Consider the following 20898-nt stretch of genomic DNA (forward strand, 5'->3'; position numbering starts at 1 on the left):
AGTGTCTCACAAAAACTTTAAGAAATGGTCTTATTTGTTCTCACATGAATATTCCTCCTGCCAAACACTTAGTGCTACAAAATACACAATTCTTAGTCTTTGCCTGGAAATACACCTGAAGGAGTATACTAGTCAAACTATGAATTAAAAAGAAAATAAGACTAAACCTGGAGACAGACCTACTGAAATTGTCAGGTTATCTCTATCCAAGAAGCCAAAGTGAGTACAATGAGCATAACTTCTGAGCTGGGAAGATGGAAGACTTATCATTCTCAAGGCTCAGAACCATGTACAGGTGGTGCCTCAGTATCAGCAGGGGATCCATTTCTAAACCCCCAACCCCAGTAGATACCAAAATCCACAGATTGTGTCCTCCGGAACTGTGCTCTGGTCAAGTTTGGAGGCCCTTCTGTGGCCTCTGAAAGGCCAAAAATCAGCATATCTGGTTTTTGGTAGAAAACTGGAAGTGCCAATTTTTGGTCTTCCAAAGGCCTGAGAAAGCCTCATGAGGATCAGGGAGACTGCACACAACCTCCCTGCCCCTCAGAAGCACCTCCGAATGCGACCAGAGGACAACACATGGGGCAGATCTGTGGGTTCAGGACCAGTGGTGAGGTAAAACTGCAGGTCCCAAATCTGTGGATAAAGAGGCACGACCTATATACTTGTCAGAGGAAGCAGGGCCATGATGGAAAACTCCTGGCCAGTCCTTGGCCACTGACTCCACAATGGACAGATCAATGGGCAATAGGGAGAGGGATTGAGGATTGGAAGGATTTTCAATTCCTCTTAGGACTCTCAAACACGACAGGTCTCCAGCTAAATGAATATCAGATATTATTAACAGATGCCATTATTGTGTTAAAGCAATGGTTCCCAAACTGTGTATCACAATGCCCTGGGGTGTTATAGGATGCTCACTGTCTGGCAAGGAGACTGCACTATGCTACTCCAAACAGTGGTTAGAGCAGTGATTGTCAACCTTTTTCCTCTCGTGGCACACTGACAAGGCAATAAAATTGTCAAGGCACACCATCAGGTTTTTGACAACTGACAAGGCAAACCATGCTGTCTGTGGGGGGGCTCACATCCCCATTGGCCTGACTAATAAATGATCTTCCCCCAAATTCCAAATTCCTGGGGCACATCCGTGGACCACTCGCGGCACACTAGTGCGCCACGGCACAGTGGTTGAAAATGGCTGGGTTAGAGGCTTAGCACAGTGGGAAGAGCTTCAGTGCACTATTTTCATGCATTGGGAAAAGCCCATCCAGTTGCCCTGACCTCTGCTTGTAGCGGCATTTTGGGCTTCTGAACCCAGAAGTTACTGGTGATGATCTCATTGCCAGTCACTACCAGGAGCTGCGCACGGTGTTCAAAGTGGGGGGGGGGGGGCTTTGTGGGTTCTGACAGCCTGGAAACCATTGTGTTACAGTGATCTCAGAAACAGAGTGTTTTAAGGCAGTAGAACGTTACAACAGTTCACATAGGAGGGCAGGAGGTCTGGTCTAGAGGGTAGAGCCTCCATTTGCCTGAAGATTAACATCCACAAGGTCGCCAGTTCGAGGCCACTGGCACCGTGCGACCTTGAAGCAGCTGGCAAGCTGCAGCTGAGCTGTTCCATCTGCTCGGAGCGTGGGAGGATGGAGGCCAGAATGTTAAACCAGATCGGAGTGTGACACCTTGAATGTAGTGGTTCTTGAAAGAAAGAACCTTCTTTCAATTTGTAAAAATCCCTGCGTGGATTTAATAAGCCTGCCTATGTAAACCGCCTTGAATAAAGTCTTGAATAAAGACCTAGAAAGGCGGTATATAAATACTGTATATTATTTATTATTATTATAGGATGATTATCACTGTTATTTATTTAACATTTATATAGCTTCACAGCAATGTACACTGGAGTACAATACTCCAGAACAATGTTGCCCTTGTTCAAAGGGTTCAGCATCTACATCAGACAAATATTGAAAACAATTACGAGAGCCTGAGATGATTGTGACTGTTTAGCATCACATTAAACTATCAGAAAACAGCATCTGTTAGAAGGTCCTGCAATTGAGGTAGTAGTTCAGAAAGTATAAGGCTGGCCTCTTTAAAGAGGCTCAGGAAGCATTAATTCTTCCTCAAACTCTGTTTTCATGTGTACACCAAATGAATCAAGAAGTGGGCTGGCACAGACTATGCTTTTCACTTGCTGTGTTCACTGACTGATAGTGTTGGGGGATGGGAGTGATGCACTGGGTTTCATTGTCTTTTTGTTATCCTCAGTTCCACCTTCAAAGACATTAAAATCATGACGCCCTGCTATCCTAACATTAAAATCATGATACCTTGAACGATAATTTGAGTCTTAGTATGAGCTCACCATTGCTTTGTCATCTCTAAATTGGATAAGACTGGCTTTTCAAAACTTACAGAAGCTTACATGGAAAGCATTTCAGAACCCCTGGCCTAGTAGAATCTGTTTCACCACTCAGAGTACGGCTCTGAAAAGTTCCCTCATCTGATAGGAAAGTGATACATTAACTCAGGCTTACCTTTTATTCTTGATTTCCCAAGGTAATTACTCAGCAGAACAAGGACATCAAGATAGGCTGCTCTGGTCACCAAACAAAGATTTTGCCTAGAAACAAAGTCACTGGTGGAAGTTATATTGTTTAACTTTTTAAAATGTTCCTTAATACACCATCACCCAGACTTCAACAGCACAATCCTACGTCTACACAGAAGTCTCATTACATTCAATGGAACCTATTCCCACATAAGGGTGTATTGGATATTGACGCACAAACTACAATTAAATTTTAAAAATCAAAGCATAATAAAATCTATGCACTCAATGACTTCTCACTATCAAATTCTACACAGACTATTTAGAAAGTTCCTTTCTGCAAGTCAACTATATAATCTTTTAATATATTGAGTTGCAATTTTGTATTTGCATTTCAATCATCAAATCATACATTTGCTTTTGAACGCCATTTTTTCTCCCAAGGCTATTGTGGAAATTTTGTGGAAGCTATGGGGAAGGGAGATATGTGGCAGGAATATTGTGGAAGATATAACACAGTCAATTACACATAATTTCTTTCAGCTATTTCTCATATACAGGCAATATCAATCAGAGGCATGATCTGATTGATATATTCCTTCACTTTTGCTTGACATCTCTGTGGAGAAATTTTAACCACTGATAGCTCCAACTATGTACATTCGTGAAAATTCACTACAAGGACTAATTGGAAAAAAAACACAAATAAACAACCACTACTTTGGCAGTTTTCATGAATTCTGTCCAGTTATTAACAAGAAAGCAGCCATCAGTATATATCACAGCTAATATCATAGAACTAAATGGAAACTCAGCAGTGAAAACATATACTACTCTGACAAATACATGCCAATTTAGAATATAACATTGCAACAGAGTCAAGGTAATGAGGTGTTCATTTTATTTTAGTTTCTTTTATATGCCCACTGCACTCTTTCCATTAAAAATTACATGAATCTGCTCATTAAAATATATACTAGGAAGCCCTGAACCTAACATACATTTCAGGAATATTTCTATATTTGGAATCTTTTACGTAGACTATGTACTCTTCTGCCAAGGAAATGAAGGGTTTGCCCAAGTTTCATGTACAGGTCCAGCCTATTTATACACTGATTTTTTATACACAGATTTGACTCAATATGAATGGCCCCTGCAAATGAGAAGGAATGTGCTGATCCACGGAGAAGGGGAAAAATGCATCCCTTTAAAATCAGTTTTAAAAACTGAACAGTCCTTTAACAATAGCCTCCTTAATGAGGGGGGGGGGCAGCTGGCTGACAATCCATCAATCCTTCTCTCTCCAGGGGACCCCTCCCTTCCCCCTGAGCATGTGAAAGAAAGGTGATCACTTTGCATTGGTGAAGGGAGGGGCTGAGTCAAGCTTTCTAAGCTCTTGGAGGAGGACTGATTGATGACTCTTCCTACATGAGTCTTATTAATGACTCTTATCTTACATCAGGACGGTCAGCAAGGCTGTTTTTAAATCACCAAAGCAAAGAAACTTTGTTTTTTAAATTTATTTGCTATAGTGCATTTTTTGCCATCCAGTGAGTGCTTAGAACGGAACCCACGCGAATAATGAGGCTAAACCTGTAGCTGTATTTGACTATAGTGGTGGTAGTTTCTGAGATCAATGGAAATCTCAGTTGTTGCAACCTCTCTCTAGAAAGGAAAACTAAGATTGGGATGCGTGGCAGTCCCACAGCTCCTGACCCAGGACCCTGAGACACCTGATGCTGACCCATCCCAGTCGTTCTTCTGATGTCACCAGTTCCCTAGCTTGGCAGGTTATCACTCTCTGAAAGGCCTTGAAAATTTAGGGACGCTCCCTTCTGAGTTTCCAATCAGAGTCTGGCTCACCCTCTTGTAACCCAGTGCTCTGCCAGGCAGGACGAAAGCAGACTCGATGCAGTTCTTCCAATTTTAAATTGGGTTCATTTACAATGATAGCAATGTCTCTCTCAAATAATTCAATGAAGTGATTCAGCAGTGATACAACTCAGCTTCTTCAGCTCTAAAATCTCACACCTAAGGGCTAGGAGTTTGTTTCACATACACTTCCTATTATTTGACTATTTGGGAGGGAATTTCAAACCAAACTCCCCTTTCCACACATTTTTCCCCCTTAAATTAAGTGGTTTTGGAAGAAAATCTGTAGTTTGAACTCTAACTGACTTCACACAAAGAGAAAAAGAAGCTGTTTTTCATGCTCATGGCAAATCCCATTAAAAATAAACCGACAGTTTCCTTATAGTAACATGGTCAGTTTCCTTATGGTTGCTCTGCCAGCACAGAGCCATAATAGAATTGTGCCAAAAGTAGGAGAGAGCAGGTCCCTGTTAATGCTGTGTCATACCAAATACATTCATACACTTTGTGCCACAATGAACACATTTGACAAAGTAGAACCCACCAAAATGTTTACTATGATTTCACTGTTAATGAAAGAACACAAGCTGATTAGAATGCTCCAATTAAACCCTTTGTCAATAACTGATGGGAACCTATAACTTTCAACCTGTCCCAAGTGGATCAAACCAGAAACACTGCCACCATACACAGCACATAAATGGAGAACAACATTAAGAAGTGAAGCCAATAACGTTTGTTTAAGGTAAATACATATTGGCTTGAAAGAGGCCAACAATTACTGATCAAAATCATGAACGTTTGGTTGTACTGTTCTTATGAAAAATGAAAAAGCTCACAACATCCAACCAACTGTAAGATTTATAATAATCTTACAATATTAACAACATTGGGTTACAACATTATTAAACCCCATAATCCATTTTTCCCCTCCCTCTCTTATCCATATTTCATCCCATTCCTATTCCAACCCTTCAGTTAGACTCTTATCAGACTTCAAGACTCTAATACAGGCATACACACATTTTGCTGTCATAAAAATTAGACCTATTCTTGGGTATATTTGTGGTGCTGAATCAAAAAATGGCACCAGTTTAGCCCAATTGGCTCTGGATGTGGGGATACAGCATAGCCACCTTATATGCCAATTCAAACAGCTTCCTTGTGAGGAAGCCAATGCCATGGAAGCTGAAATGAAGCTCAGTCTCTGTTTTATAGTCACTCTTGTCTGAATCAAATCCATTGCCAGAACAATCTCTGGTGAAAACCCCAAGTGTCTCAGCTTTGTGTGTACCGCCTTGAGCCAGGTAGACTGAAAATTATTAATTAAAACCAAAGATGTTAGGCCTTGGGTTTTAAAATTTAGATTGAGCCACAAATAAATGGATGCTAAGGCAATCCTGGCCTCTACCTTTAACAGGCCGGAATCAAGATGTAAGCTTGTGTTAGACACATAGCTGGACACTTGAAATACAGATCTTAAAAATTTGGATTGGACACGTTCAAGTGAGACAAAGAGGAAGGACCAAGAATTGTTCCATACAAAAGTTGGGGCAAGACCTTTGCAAGATATAACCTAATTGCTGCCGGAATATAATGGCCACCTTAAACACGAAAGAACTTGGTTATTGCACTTGCAGACTTCTAGTCAGCTGCAGCCACAGATTCGTGATGAGTGGTTCTAGTTCCAGAGGAGTGCAGCATTACATCCAGATATTTATAGGAACTCACCTGCTCTATCTTATGGCCATTAATACTCCAGGGCCAGCACTTAGGTCTCTTGCCAAAGGATACAATCTTGGTTTTCTGGTAATTAATGACCAGCTGGTTTTCTTCACAGAAAAGACTAAAACCATTAAGGGCCCTTCTAAGTCCCACTGGGGTCCTTGAAAGGATAACTGAATCGTCCACGTACAGTAGGACAGATATCTTGCTGAAGCATGCCTTTGGAACTGCAACAGAAGGCATCCATTTCCGGACCAGATCAGACCAAAAGCTCTTCAGCCTCTCCAGACTGAGACCAAAGTCCAAAGTCCAGCTGAAATGTCTGCGTGACTTCCTCTTTGCCGACGATGCAGCTGTCACTACCCACTCTGCCAAAGTTCTCCAGCAGCTCATGGATCGTTTTAGCAAGGCCTGCCAAAATTTTGGACTGACAATCAGCCTGAAGAAAACACAGGTCATGGTTTGGGTTGTGGACTCACCTCCCTGCATTACAATCTCTGCGCATGAACTGGAGGTTGTCCATGACTTTGTGCACCTTGGCTTAACGATCTCCGACACTCTTTCTCTCGATACCAAGCTAAACAAACGCATCGGTAAAGCAGCTACCACGTTTTCCAGACTCACAAAGAGAGTCTGGTCCAACAAGAAGCTGACGGAACATACCAAGATCCAGGTCTACAGATAGATAGATACTTTATTAATGGTCATCCGACCAGCTAGACGCAAAACACAACAAAATACACAAAATTAAAACCAACATCCCTTTACACATATATAAAATCATCAATTTAAACTCTCAATTTTCTTTCTTATCACCTGTGCAGCATGGCAGAAACGGGCCACCCTGAGCGATATATCAGGATTTACATCAGATAACAAAAAAGCAAGCTGCTCCTCCACCTCCACCTGCATCCCCGTTACAGCGCCAAAGATCAGGAAAATAAATTTCGATCGCAAATCATCATACTTTGGACACTGCAGAATAATGTGGGCACTTGTCTCCACCACATTATTATGGCAGGGGCACAGTCTCTCTGAATAAGGACGCCTTGCGTAACGTCCCAAAAGAACTGCTGATAGGAGTGCATTGCACCTGGCTTTAGTAAAGGCAATCCTGAATTTTGGAATAATGATGTTATAAAAATATCTGGCAGGAGAAAGCATAAGAGCTTGATCCCCAAGAAAAACATATGTAGAAAGTCTGGCTCTCGCAGATCTCATTTCAAGATCCCCCAACCTCTGACGCAAAATTTCTTTTGCATCTCCCAGGCTCATCACTGTTAAAGACTCAGGGGAAAGATCGCAAAAATTAAAGTAGTCCAGGCACCTCTTTTCCCAGGAGCCTATAAAGGGATCCAAAAAGATCAAATGAGTAAAACTATCCTGTCTCGAGAGAATCTTCAAGAAATAATGCAAGGCATTTAGCCACATTGACATCTCTATACTTGGGGTACCAGATTCCAGCCTAACCACAGTATTCGGCACACATCGGGGGACATACATCAGTTGACGCAAAAATTTGGTCTGGATCACATCTAAAGACCTGGTGTTTAAATATGGGGCGATCTCAGAACCATAAAGCAATTGAGCCCTAGTTTTAGCATTATGCAGCCTTAGAGTTGCAGGGAGAAATTTGGCGCCTTTGGATGAATAAAAACGATAAATGGCACCAGATGTTTTCTGTGCTGATTGACCGACATAATTTTTATGGGCCAAATGGCCACCCTGATAGTGAAAAATCACCCCAAGTATTTTATTAATTTAACCTGCTCGATGGGTTTCCCATTTAGGAGCCATCGATGGGCCTTATAGCGTCTGGCAAAAACCAACACCTTTGTTTTATCAGAATTAATTATCAATTTCTCCTGTGAGCTAACCAGGGCTAAATGGCGAACGGCCCTCCTCATGCCGACCTGTGTTCTTGATAATATAAGTACATCATCAGCATATGCCAGAACAGGGACGTGATGATCAGCAAGCTTTGGAGGATGTAAGGCCAGATCATCAAAGGAGGTAATCAGTGAATTTATATAAAAATTAAATCACAGGTCTACAGAGGTCTAAGGTCTACAGATTTTAAGGTCTACAGAGCTTAAAATCTAAGGTCTACAGAGCTTGCGTCCTTAGTACACTTCTGTACTGCAGCGAGTCATGGACTCTTCGCTAACAACAGGAGAGGAAACTGAACGCTTTCCACATGCGCTGCCTCCGGCACATCCTCGGCATCACCTGGCAGGACAAAGTTCCAAACAACACAGTCCTGGAACGTGCTGGAATCCCTAGCATGTATGCACTGCTGAAACAGAGACGCCTGCGTTGGCTCGGTCATGTCGTGAGAATGGATGATGGCCGGATCCCAAAGGATCTCCTCTATGGAGAACTCGTGCAAGGAAAGCGCCCTACAGGTAGACCACAGCTGCGATACAAGGACATCTGCAAGAGGGATCTGAAGGCCTTAGGAGTGGACCTCAACAGGTGGGAATCCCTGGCCTCTGAGCGGCCTGCTTGGAGGCAGGCTGTGCAACATGGCCTTTCCCAGTTTGAAGAGACACTTGGCCAACAGACTGAGGCAAAGAGGCAAAGAAGGAAGGCCCATAGCCAGGGAGACAGACCAGGGATAGACTGCACTTGCTCCCAGTGTGGATGATGCACCTTAATCCCAAAGCTGGAAAACTCGGAGGCCTGTGCAAGAAGCTGCCTTGGGATATTGGTTGTCCAAAAATGAAGAAGAAAATGCTCCTGATGTCTCATATTGGGCAATCTTTCCAGCTTATAAAGATCCATCGCAGCAGGGGTCTTCCTGAGAAGGAACGCAAGATGCTGTCTGGCCTTCAATTTGGAAGACCAGTCTATACGTCTCCCCCGGAAAGGGGAGATACTAACTAAACTGTTTATATCCAACTTAAGGGCAAAAGAATCTTTCTCAAAGGTTGTCTGTGTAAAATGACCACCAGGCTGTGTCGTAGGGGTAGCTCTTCTATTTATAAATCCAGTTTCCCTACTACTCGTACTTGTCTGGGCATTCACCTGATTCTCTGGTTGTAAATTTTTGACCCTGTCCTGAAGCAGATTGGTGATGCAATCAAGCTAGGTAGATATTACTTGAAGTATCTCAGCCATGAGGAAATTCAGGTTGATTAATAATTCAATCAACCTGATCTGGTTGCAGGTCTGGTCTAGAGGGTAGAGCCTCCATTTGCCTGAAGATTAACATCCACAAGGTCGCCAGTTCGAGGCCACTGGCATCGTGCGACCTTGAAGCAGCTGGCAAGCTGCAGCTGAGCTGTTCCATCTGCTCGGAGCGTGGGAGGATGGAGGCCAGAATGTTAAACCAGATCGGAGTATGACACCTTGAATGTAGTGGTTCTTGAAAGAAAGAACCTTCTTTCAGTTTGTAAAAATCCCTGCGTGGATTTAATAAGCCTGCCTATGTAAACCGCCTTGAATAAAGTCTTGAATAAAGACCAAGAAAGGCGGTATATAAATACTGTATATTATTATTATTATTAATTCAGTATCTGTATTTCCCTTCAGATTATTAGCATTTCTCACACATAATAAGCAGCTACCCTCCTGTGTAACTTTAGGAGAGGGTTGCCTTAAAGGGTTCTCATTTGCACACACAGCCTCCAAATAATCTGGATTGCTCTGCTCCTTTAATGGCATCTTTGTTAATGCAAAGAAATCTTCAATCTTGGATTGCTTAGTTGCCGGAGATAACTTTTCTCCCTCCACACTCTCAAAGGAGTGAGACCTTTTCCATCCCATAATAATTTTTCTCTTTGTTTTCAATTGGAGAAATAACTTGCTGGAATCAGGCATGTGCCACAAGGACTATAAACAATTAAATCTAAAGTCCTCGGTCTGTAGGACATAAAGGTCAATAAAAGCAGCAGAACCTTGATAAGGAATACTTGTCGAAAAAGGACATAAAAATTGCGGAGACCCACATCCTAACGATTGCAAACTGGGGGAGCATTAAGACACTTTTCTATTGTGGAAATGTTAGCTGGCAGTCATCTTCCTAAGAACATAAGAACAGCCCCACTGGATCAGGCCATAGGCCCATCTAGTCCAGCTTCCTGTATCTCACAGCGGCCCACCAAATGCCCCAGGGAGCACACCAGATAACAAGAGACCTCATCCTGGTGCCCTCCCTTGCATATGGCATTCTGACATAGCCCATTTCTAAAATCAGGAGGTTGCACATACACATCATGGCTTGTAACCCATAATGGATTTTTCCTCCAGAAACCTGTCCAATCCCCTTTTAAAGGCGTCCAGGCCAGACGCCATCACCACATCCTGCGGCAAGAAGTTCCACAGACCAACCACACGCTCAGTAAAGAAATATTTTCTTTTGTCTGTTCTAACTCTCCCAACACTCAATTTTAGTGGATGTCCCCTGCTTCTGGTGTTATATGAGAGTGTAAAGAGCATCTCTCTATCCACTCTGTCCATCCCCTGCATAATTTTATGTGTCTCAATCATGTCCCTCCTCAGGCACTTCTTTTCCAGGCTGAAGAGGCCAAAACGCCGTAGCCTTTCCTCATAAGGAAGGTGCCCCAGCCCAGTAATCATCTTAGTCGCTCTCTTTTGCACCTTTTCCATTTCCACTATGTCCTTTTTGAGACGTGGCGACCAGAACTGGACACAATACTCCAGGTGTAGCCTTACCATCGATTTGTACGACAGCATTATAATATTTGCCGTTTTGTTCTCAAAACCTTTTCTAATGATCCCAAGCATAGAATTGGACTTCATTACTGCCGCCGCAAATTGGGTTGACACTTTCATCAACCTGTCCACCACCACCCCAAGATCTCTCTCCTGATCTGTCACAGACAGTTCAGAACTCATCAGCCTATATGTGAAGTTTTGATTTTTTGCCCCAATGTGCATGACTTGACACTTACTGACATTGAAACGCATCTGCCATTTTGCTGCCCATTCTGCCAGTCTAGAGAGATCCTTCTGGAGCTTCTCACAATCACTTCTGGTCTTCACCACTCGGAAAAGTTTAGTGTCGTCTGCAAACTTTGCCACCTCACTGCTCAACCCTGTCTCCAGGTCATTTATGAAGAGGTTGAAGAGCACTGGTCCCAGGACAGATCCTTGGGGCACACCGCTTTTCACTTCTCTCCATTGTGAAAATTGCCCATTGACCCCCACTCTGTTTCCTGGTCTTCAACCAGTTCTCAATCCATGAGAGGACCTGCCCTCTAATTCCCTGACTGTGGAGTTTTCTTAGCCTTTGGTGGGGGACCGTGTCGAACACCCTCTGCAAGTCCAGATATATAATGTCTACGGGTTCTCCCGCATCCACATGCCTGTTGACCTTTTCAAAGAATTCTATAAGGTTTGTGAGGCAAGACTTACCCTTACAGAAGCCATGCTGATTCTCCCTCAGCAAGGCCTGTTCATCTATGTGTTTTGAGATTCTATCTTTGATGAGGCATTCCACCATCTTACCCGGTATAGATATTAGGCTGACTAGCCTATAGTTTCCCGGGTCCCCCCTCTTTCCCTTTTTAAAGGTAGGCGTGACATTTGCTATCCTCCAATCTTCTGGCACCATGGCCGTTTTGAGGGACAAGTTTTGAGGGCTTCCTCCAGAGCCTTGGATGCGAAGTGATGAGGGGAACTCAGGAGACAGCTGCTGACCGTCTTGGGAGCCTTGTCAGAGACTGGGAAGAGTGGCATGAGCCCCTGGGCTAAGAGCCACGGGCAAAGCGCCCTTTGGCTCTTGCCCTTTGGCATGCGCCAAAGGCTCGCGCCTCTGGCAAGCCTTGCGGTGAAATAGCACACAACTGCCAATGGGGAGGAGGAGAACAATCAGTCAATCAGTCCCCGGCAAGTCTGCAGGCTTGTAGGCTCCAGCCCCAGCAGGCTAGTCCCTCAGCTGAGCCCAATGGGCCCTTCGAGACACTGACCCTCACCTTGTAAAGGGCATATTTTATTAACTGAGAAAAATTTGCATGCAATACTGAATGCATCATGTCTGTTAATTGTCATTGTACTATGTGCACATACACTATGCTCTTCTGTGTATTGGGATACCATCTTTGAAATTTAACTCCTGAAGCAGACATTATCTTTTATATTTGAATGACTCTTTTTATTATTCACAAACACAAGAATCAGCTATTCGACATGTTATTAGAGAAGTATTTTAAAATTGACATCAGCAGAGTAACACATTTCCATAACACATTTCTCTTCACTTTCTGAAAAGGGTTGAAATAAGCAGTAATGGTGCACTAATAGGAATCAAAGTTCTCATAATACTGGCTAAATTATCAGAAGCCTAAAATTTCAACCATGCAATCTATTATAAAATCTATGATAAACTCTTTCATTGAAATAGTTTTTAACTTACCTCTTAGCCAACCACAGCTTGGTTTCAATACAAGTGATGATGCTGTTCAGCCCTTGCAGAAAGTCTGAATTAGCCCTGTGTTTGGATTCCAAGTAGGACTGCAGCAAGTGAAAAACCTACATTAAAATAAAAGTTTAAAAAGGGTTACAGCCTGCTATGAAAATATTTTTTCAAATACTCAGTTCCTCAGCTTTTGGCTTTGCTCAAAAATAAGTCTGCAGGGAAAAAACCTAGCCACCTGTGGAATGACCCCCTACCATATGTACAGAAAGAACTTGTTCGCTCAGGGTTCTCTCTAAAGATGCATCCTTTCAGAATGTACCCAGTTCTCAGTTAGTGCACACTCTACTGAGTTGCTTGCCTACTTTTCTTCAGCTTGCACTTCCATAACATAAAGGTGGTCTTATATATTCATTCATTCATTCAATTTATACCCTGCTTTTCTCCCTACTGGACACCAAAAGTGGCTTATATCACAACAGCAGCAAGGTAGTTTACAAAAGAAAAACAGTATCTGCTATATTAACTACGCTAAATATATATGTGTGCAAAATAAGTAATCCCGGGGGCCATTATTCATAAAATGTATGAAGTTACTTTGGACCATTTCTACCATTTTTTGTAACTGAAACAGTTTTTCACAAATTAAAATTTTCAGAAGCATACGTAGGTATATTAGAACTTTTCTACAGCTTAGAAAGAGGCGTTTTAATTGATTTTTGTATTTGGGAATTCACCCCCAAATATAATATAATATAATATAATATTATATATATATATATATATATATATATATATATATATATACACACCCTAACAAGAATGAAGAATGCATACATTCTGCTAACTGGTTAACTGCTAACCAGGTATGAGGCACTTTTTCAAGTGGGCGTTCTTCCTTTATTTAGTAGGGGAAGAGTAACTGGCCCTCCTCACCCCCAGCAGTGTCTTTTCTAGTGGCTGTCCGATGGTGTTGCAGCTTTTAGATTGTGAGCCCTTTTGGGACAGGGAGACATTTAGTTATTTGATTTTTTCTGTAAACCGCTTTGTGAACTTTTTGTTGAAAAGCAGTATATAAATGTTGTAGTAGTAGTAGTAGTAGTAGTAGTTGTTGTTGTAGTAGTAGTAGATGTTGTTGTAGTTGTAGTAGTAGTAGTTGTTGTAGTTGTAGTAGTAGTTGTAGTAGTAGTAGTAGTTGTTGTTGTTGTTGTTGATGAATAATAATAATAATAATACATGCTGGTGTATGTTTTCGGTCACACTCTGCTTTAAAAAGACACTCAGGCCTCCCCTCAAATGCATTTTAAAGATGTGCATAACTGAGTTACAAGAAAGAATAATACTCAGCACCTAAAGAATGCTCTTCAGTTTCAATAATACACCTTTAGAACTGTATGGATTCATACGTGACTTTTCATTCCTAAGATCTTAGGAGGCCAGGGAGAAATTTTGAATTTTTGAGTTCTGAATCTACAAGTACAATAAAGAGCAAAGATAGCCAAGTGCCTTTGGCTAAAACCCAAAAGTTTATGCACATTTCCATCATTTACCAGTAAAGGCTAACTAAACATTACATGAGGAACTTGGGAATCAACTTCCGAATGACTTTAACATGAAAAGCCACCTCGAAGGCCACAAGCAAAAGCTAAGAGAAAAGGATATGCTGATTAGCCCCATCATTCTTTACTGTTTGTCTGCCCAAATTCTCCCTGCATTTCCTATCAGAGGAAAGATACAAGGCAATTTTGAGTGGACCCACAGCAGGAAAGAAAAGCATTCAGAACTCTCCTCGTTACCATCCCTTCTCTGCTCTAATTGAAGCTTCAGAGGCTGCAAGTCCTGGTGCCAAATGCTTTCATCCCTTATTCTGTGATGTGCAAAGTTTTGAAGAGCAGTTATCCCCTGCCACCCATAATTTTTTATGTTCCCTGTATAAAAAGGAAGAGTGGAACAGAGTGGAAGGTTCAGAGAGAAGAAAGTAGTGGACCAAGGGCCCAATCCTATCCAATTTTCCAGGCATGCCAATGGGGCGTGCACTGCTTCCTGCGGTGGGGAGGCAGTCACAGAAGCCTCCTCAAGGTAAGGAAATGTTTGTTCTGTTATCCCGGGGTTGCATTGTGTTTGCACCGGTGCTGTAAAGTTGGATAGGACTGGGCCCTAAATAATTAGAAGGTCGGTAAGAAAAAGACAGGAGCAGTTAGAAGAGAGGTGGTGCGCAGTGGCTCCTGCTCCTTGCCATTTGGTTACTGCCTCAATCTGCCTCATGGACAGGCCAACTCTGGGGGACTGTGTTTCATTTTAATTTTTAAGTCAGGCGTTTGATTATCATCTCTCTCACATAACATCTGGTTTTGCCCGGATATTATTTGCTGGGGCACATTGTCTTGAAGAAGCATCTGGATTCAGTTTCTCAACATTTATGAATATGTCTTAAAGATAATAGCCCAATTATGGACCATTAAGTTACCAACACACACAAACAACTGTTGGAATAGTAAGAAGTTTTTGAGGTACTAAAAATGATGCAGCAAAAATAGAGGCATTTGTTTAGATCAGGCAAACTATGGGGACTCTAGATCAATGAAGATAGTGTGTGCTGCAACATCAGACACACATTATAGTATCCTTTGAAGGAAATACTCCATCCCACACTTGTACTGAATCTACAAACAACAGGTAACCTCAGGAGACAGATATTCTATTCCTGGTTTTCTACACTGAAAACATTATCAATTCATCAACATTTATCAAGGTTCAATGCAGACATACAATATAACTTGGTGGTAGGAACTGATCACAGTTCACAGAATTTCAGAAGCCTGTCCCTTTCCCAGATTCTCAAAGTGAGTTTAGGAGCATGCCCTCTTTCATTTTAACTTGGATTGGCAATACTTGCATGAAACACTAAACCTGAATATAGGGGTATGTGGGAATTTGAGAGTGAAAGAGGAAGAGCAGGAGGGGTGCAAACAATCCCAACTTTATGCCTAATAAAGGTTTTTGAAATGGAAATTGAAACAATCCCAAGGCCCTTCCTAATCCCTGATTACTATCTAGTCTGAACAAGGCTCAATCTGTAGGTTTAAAAAATTGTTCAAAATTAAAAGCTTCAAATAGCCTTCCGATAACAGTAAAACTTTTCCAAACTCCAATTAAAAAATAATATAACTAAAATGACGATCTGTAGATGCATGTGTAAACCAGATCCATTTTTTCTCAGTTTGCTTAATAAAAGAATATGTATATTTTTGTGAATCGTAAGTTTCAATTTGACTTTTGAAAATAACAGTGTCTCCTTTCAATTGTGTCCAGACAGCATCATTTTCTGAAAGCGCTAACAAGATCATTCGGAAAATGAGATTTGCGCTTTCCTTATCAAAAGTTGGAACTCTAGAATGATTGTATTTTTACATTATTAGCTACCAGGAATAAGCATAGCTTTAAATAACAAAAGACCCACTCTAACATACAAAACTAGGTTTCCTAGTTCACTTAATATTTAGTCAGAAAAGGAAACAAACCACACAATGTTCTTGTTCTGAAGATTTGTTTTGTCTATGTAACTACATCATGGAACGGCTTTAGCTTCAAAAGCAAACTGTTTATTTTGCTCTACTGTCAGATACCATGGTTCTGCTTCAAACACACCACTACCTTTGCATAACGTTTACAACCTACAAATCCCTTCTCAAAACCTACTTACTGGTATGCAGTAAAGCCTTTCAAGAATCAGTGTTCTCTTTATACTTCTTTTGTCATCACAAGCTAATTTTTGCTGTTCATCTGTCTTCTTTCCATATCTTGGTCTAGGTCAAGCTTAAGTCAATATCTAGAAACCCTAGTTATTATTTGCCAATCAGAGAAAGGTGCCAACCTTTCTATATTTTGTACAATGGCGAACCTGCCATTCAGTGAAAAGGGCAAATGCCCTGGGCACGAAACCTCACGCACCTCCAGGACCACACAGAAGCTTCACTGAGGCTCCCGACACAGTCGGAAACTGTGCTTCCAGTTTGCCAGAAGCACAGTTTAAGAGCCAGGGGAAGCTTCAGTGGGTTTCTCCAATGCGTTCTGGAGTTGCATGAGACTCCGTGTGCTCCAGGTAAGTGAGGGGGCAGATTTGCACATGGGGGGCAGTGACATCCCACGGGGGCGCCATTGTGAACCTTTGCCGCCAGGCGCAGAGCTGGGGAGGTCCATCACTGATTTTGAATACTAAAATGGCCTATAGGCCTTTGTAAGATGCTTTATCAGGTGAGTCAGACTCTACTTTGGCACCTCCACATTATCCACGTATCTGATAACCATACACATACTTGCCAAAGGATAAGCTGAACAACCATGTGCATATCTGCATTTTATACTTCAGCCCTTTCCTCAGTAGCCATGACCCTCACAAGTCCAAGCACCAGAACATTAAGAAGTTTCTAAGTTTAGTTTCAGGATGTGTACTGAGTAAAAGAACATTAGTTTCAGCTACATTAAAGCACAGTTAGCAACAACCTAATACTAGGACAGTTCTAAGAAACCTAGAAAATGCATTTACCCTGGAACTGAAAATCTGTATAGATTTTTCAAAAAAACACAGATAAATATCTAAACAATATGATCTGCGTAGAAGGAAGCATTTTTGAATTTATCTCTCTTCCCTTTTCTACATCATAAGGACATTCTGCCCCAAAATTCACATGTGAAAACAGGGACATGTTAACATCTTTTCTCACACCAGCACTGCCATTCCTGCAGCTCAAACCTTTCTTTTCTACCTGGTTCTGCAGCACTGGTTCTTTTCTATCTGGTTCTGCAGACAATATCAATAAACTTATCTGTATGCCTGCTTTGTTGTCATTTACTCAAGACATGGCTATTTAGGCAGGTCTTTGATCAATGTTTTCGAGTGTATCTTTGAGTCTAGTGGTGCTTGATTTGTTGGTTTGATTTCTACCCTTTATCTTCTTCTATTTTTTAAAAATTGCACTTGATTATGTTTGTGATTTTATTGTTGTGATCCACCTTAAGCAAATTTGCAAAAAGAAAGACAGCCCAATCCTATGCTGCACTGGAACAGGCAGGCAGGTGTAGCCTGTGCTGTGTCCTGTACAGAGTAGGAGGTGGATCTGGCGCAGCTGGGAGTAAGGGGATTTATTTCTCCTTACCCTGTGATGTGTGGCAGCCACCTCAATGGGGTTACTTGCAACGGCACCAGTTAAATCACTAGCACAGATCCAAGCAGCCCGGTATAATGCCAGGCTGCTCAGGAGGGGGTTAGGAGGCTAGTCCCACTCTCTTCCTAGGCCAACCTGAAACCACAAAACATCTGCTTATGTGCACTTAGCCTGCTTGTGAGCATCATGTATAAAATATAAATATTCACATTCCTAGCTGAAGGATGAAACATTACGCCAACTGTTTAGTTCAGTGATTCTTGAAGAAGAAAAAGCAAACTGACATCATCCTATACTGCACATTTTCAGCATAGACAATTTATTTAAGTTCCTGAACAAATGCAGATGTTTCAACACTGGACACAAAACATTGTGCAAATACTAAGCTTCAAAAAAATGCAGCACAAAGGGAAAGACTGAAGCAAGAATAGGGATAGATGGAGGGTTTCCAAATGAGGGCAATGATGCATGCACACTTAGCAAAAATATGTCAACCATATGGTTCATGCATGTGCATTAAGTACAAGGTTCCCAACACATTTCCTCAGATGGTGTAATGGAAATGTGCAAGATCGCTCAAGGAGATAGGGTGTGGTATCAACATTGTCTGGCAGACAAGCATGGAGTTAACACCAGGGCCTTAGATTGCAATGAGTGTGCTGCACAGCTGCAGCCACTTGGAGGCAAAAAGGCCCACAGGGATAAAAGCAGCACCTGGAGGAAGGAAACGGGTGTCGGTGTAGAAGGAAGGAGCTTGGAGAGACTGAGGGCCCAATCAACTTTCCAGCACTGGGATAGCCACAATGCAGCCCTGTGGTAAGAGAACAAATGTTCTCATACCTGGAGGCGGCCACCAAGACTGCTTCCCCAACCCAGGAAGCAGTACACACCCCATATTCACAGCAGCAGCAGCAGCACTGGAAAACTGGATAGGATTGGGCCCTGAGAGAGCAAGAGGAAGGAGCTTGAAGGAAAGGGGACAGACAGACAGGATAACTGACTGAGGGCACAATACTAACCAGGTCTACTCAGAAGTACGTCCTATTTTGTTGAATGGGGCTAATTCTCAGGAAAGTGTGGTTAGGATTGCAGCCTGACAGATGGACCAAACAGAGACTGCTGGAGACTAGTGTGTGGTTGCTACACCCAAGAACTGCTGAGGACCAAGCTGCTGCTGCGGTGGCCAGAGAAGCTGCTGATGGGAAAGGAAAGGAAGACTGACTTCGGACAGTGTCCAGTAGTGCTTTCTGCAGAATTAGGGTTATTTTGAGTGAAGTGGGGAACTAATTAGCTTAAAGTGGGCATAAGTTCTCTAGGCCAATTTTGGAAAGGGAATTTGGCAAAACAAATGACCTGTTCTTCAGGGAAATGCTATTCAGCAAGAAAGCGCTATGAATGCAGCCAGCCAAACTTTTCTGAGTAGAAATAACAAGTTCATACTGTTTTCTCACAGGATAGCATTTCCCCAGATGAATTCAATTTAGTCCAAAATGCATGGGAATTTGTACCTAACAAACTTGTATACATCCACAAACATGGTGGTTACAATTTAATGGGCTGGGATGCAGCCCTATTGTTGGGTTTAGCAAAAAATATGACAAGAATGCACAACTTTCCATCAATACAGAAAAGAACTTGCTTTACAAAATTCATTTAGGTCTAAAAGGCCCGTCATCAACTGGTTAAGACTGAAGGTTGCTGTTTAGCCAAATATTTTATTCTATGCAGAACAAACATCACTGATTTATGAAATGCTCTTTCCGTCAGAAGTAATACAATATTTGTACTGAACATAAAATATCCCACACTGACTGAACAGATTCCAGAGGGCCCCAGGAACAAGCAGAAGTAATTTGTAATTTCCCTGTCTTGCAGCTCCGTGCAGCGCACTGCATGCTTTTCTGGAAAGTCCCCAAACACTGACTAGAAGAAGGTTTGGGAGAGGGGTGCCAGGAGCTGCAGTAGGAAAGAGCTTCCTTTCTAATTAGCGAGGGAGTAAAAAATGTCCTCTCTTCATTTACACTGAAGAATCAGAGCCTACAAATGTGAGACGGGCAGCCCAAGCCACCACAACTACCTGCAGAGTGATGCAGCGGCACCAATGTAAGGTCTGCTAGAGCTTGCAGGGGAACTTCAACATGTTGAGGCCTCCTCAGGGAAGGGAAACATTTGTTCCCTTGCCCTGGGATAAGCCTTAGCAACCATCATGGGTCAACTCAAACTTGTGCCGGGTCCTTCTTGGGCCTAATCCACCCTCCACTCCACCCCATCTCTTCCCTATTCCATGCACCCCTGCTCCTTTTCACTTCCCCAACAAAACAAAGTTGTTGGACTCAGGTGAAAAATTAACGCTGTTAGTCTTATTTCATGAAAGAACTGCTAGCATAGGGAAAGCATTCACACCTGTTTTGCCTCTGAAACTACTCTGAACCCTCAGAGGCAGGAGATGAGGAAGACCATTGATGGGAGAGGACTGCTCCTCTGATTCCTTCCTCAACATCACTGGACTCTGAGAGAGGCGGCAGCAGCGTCTCTGGATGCCATAATCCTCATGTTTGTTTGTTTTTGTTGTTGTTCTTAAAAGGCAGGACTCACTCTTTGATGCTGCTTTGGAATGTGGTTTGCTGGCAACTCCTGCTCATATCTACATATGGGAAAGAGAGGGAGCAAGTGACAGAGGGTAGGAGCAGGAAAACCAGGAGACTGGTGCCATCTCCCAATTAAGGGGGGAGGAGCACACAGGTGTCCCAGAGCTCAAACAAGTTGGGTGCCACCACCCATGGCTCCAAATGCTGCCACAAACTCTGAGGATACTTTTGTTTTTTACCTCTGCTGTTAGGGATCAAGGTGCTACCAAGCCAACCCCACCACACTAATGCCAGAATGTCTGCTATCCTTCTGTCTCTTCTAGGGAATTCACCTAGGGAAGAGCACTGGAATTGGGCTGAGCTCACCTGAGTAAGGTGAGCTATCTTCCAGAAAACAGTGGCTGAAGTTCTCTCCCTCACCATCCCTAGCTAAGATGGGGAAAAGGAGATGCTGGTGCCTGGCAGGGGCAAAGCAAAGACTATGGCATTGCTATTCAGATGGGGCTGTTCTGGAAGTTGGGGTGGGGGAGCCCCTGCCCTTGAGTATTCTTCTTTACATGACCCTGACTTGGCTACCAAGAGGAGGAGTTTCCTTGCAGTCTCCAGAGTGACCCA

At 42.5% G+C, this 20898-nt stretch overlaps 1 protein-coding gene across 1 annotated transcript in view; it reads right to left on the bottom strand.

Annotated features, from left to right (window-relative positions):
• The window catches only part of THADA (THADA armadillo repeat containing), a 169580-nt gene that overhangs the window by 38320 nt on the left and 110362 nt on the right, over positions 1-20898 (bottom strand). The window contains exons 30-31 of the mRNA XM_066624487.1: positions 12531-12646; positions 2541-2626 (exon numbers count right to left, since the gene is read on the bottom strand). Coding sequence (XP_066480584.1) covers positions 2541-2626; positions 12531-12646 — 202 coding nt within the window. The remainder of the gene's footprint in view (positions 1-2540; positions 2627-12530; positions 12647-20898) is intronic.

The sequence above is a fragment of the Tiliqua scincoides genome, chromosome 1, assembly GCF_035046505.1.
Source record: "Tiliqua scincoides isolate rTilSci1 chromosome 1, rTilSci1.hap2, whole genome shotgun sequence".
Classification (NCBI taxonomy): Eukaryota; Metazoa; Chordata; class Lepidosauria; order Squamata; family Scincidae; genus Tiliqua; species Tiliqua scincoides.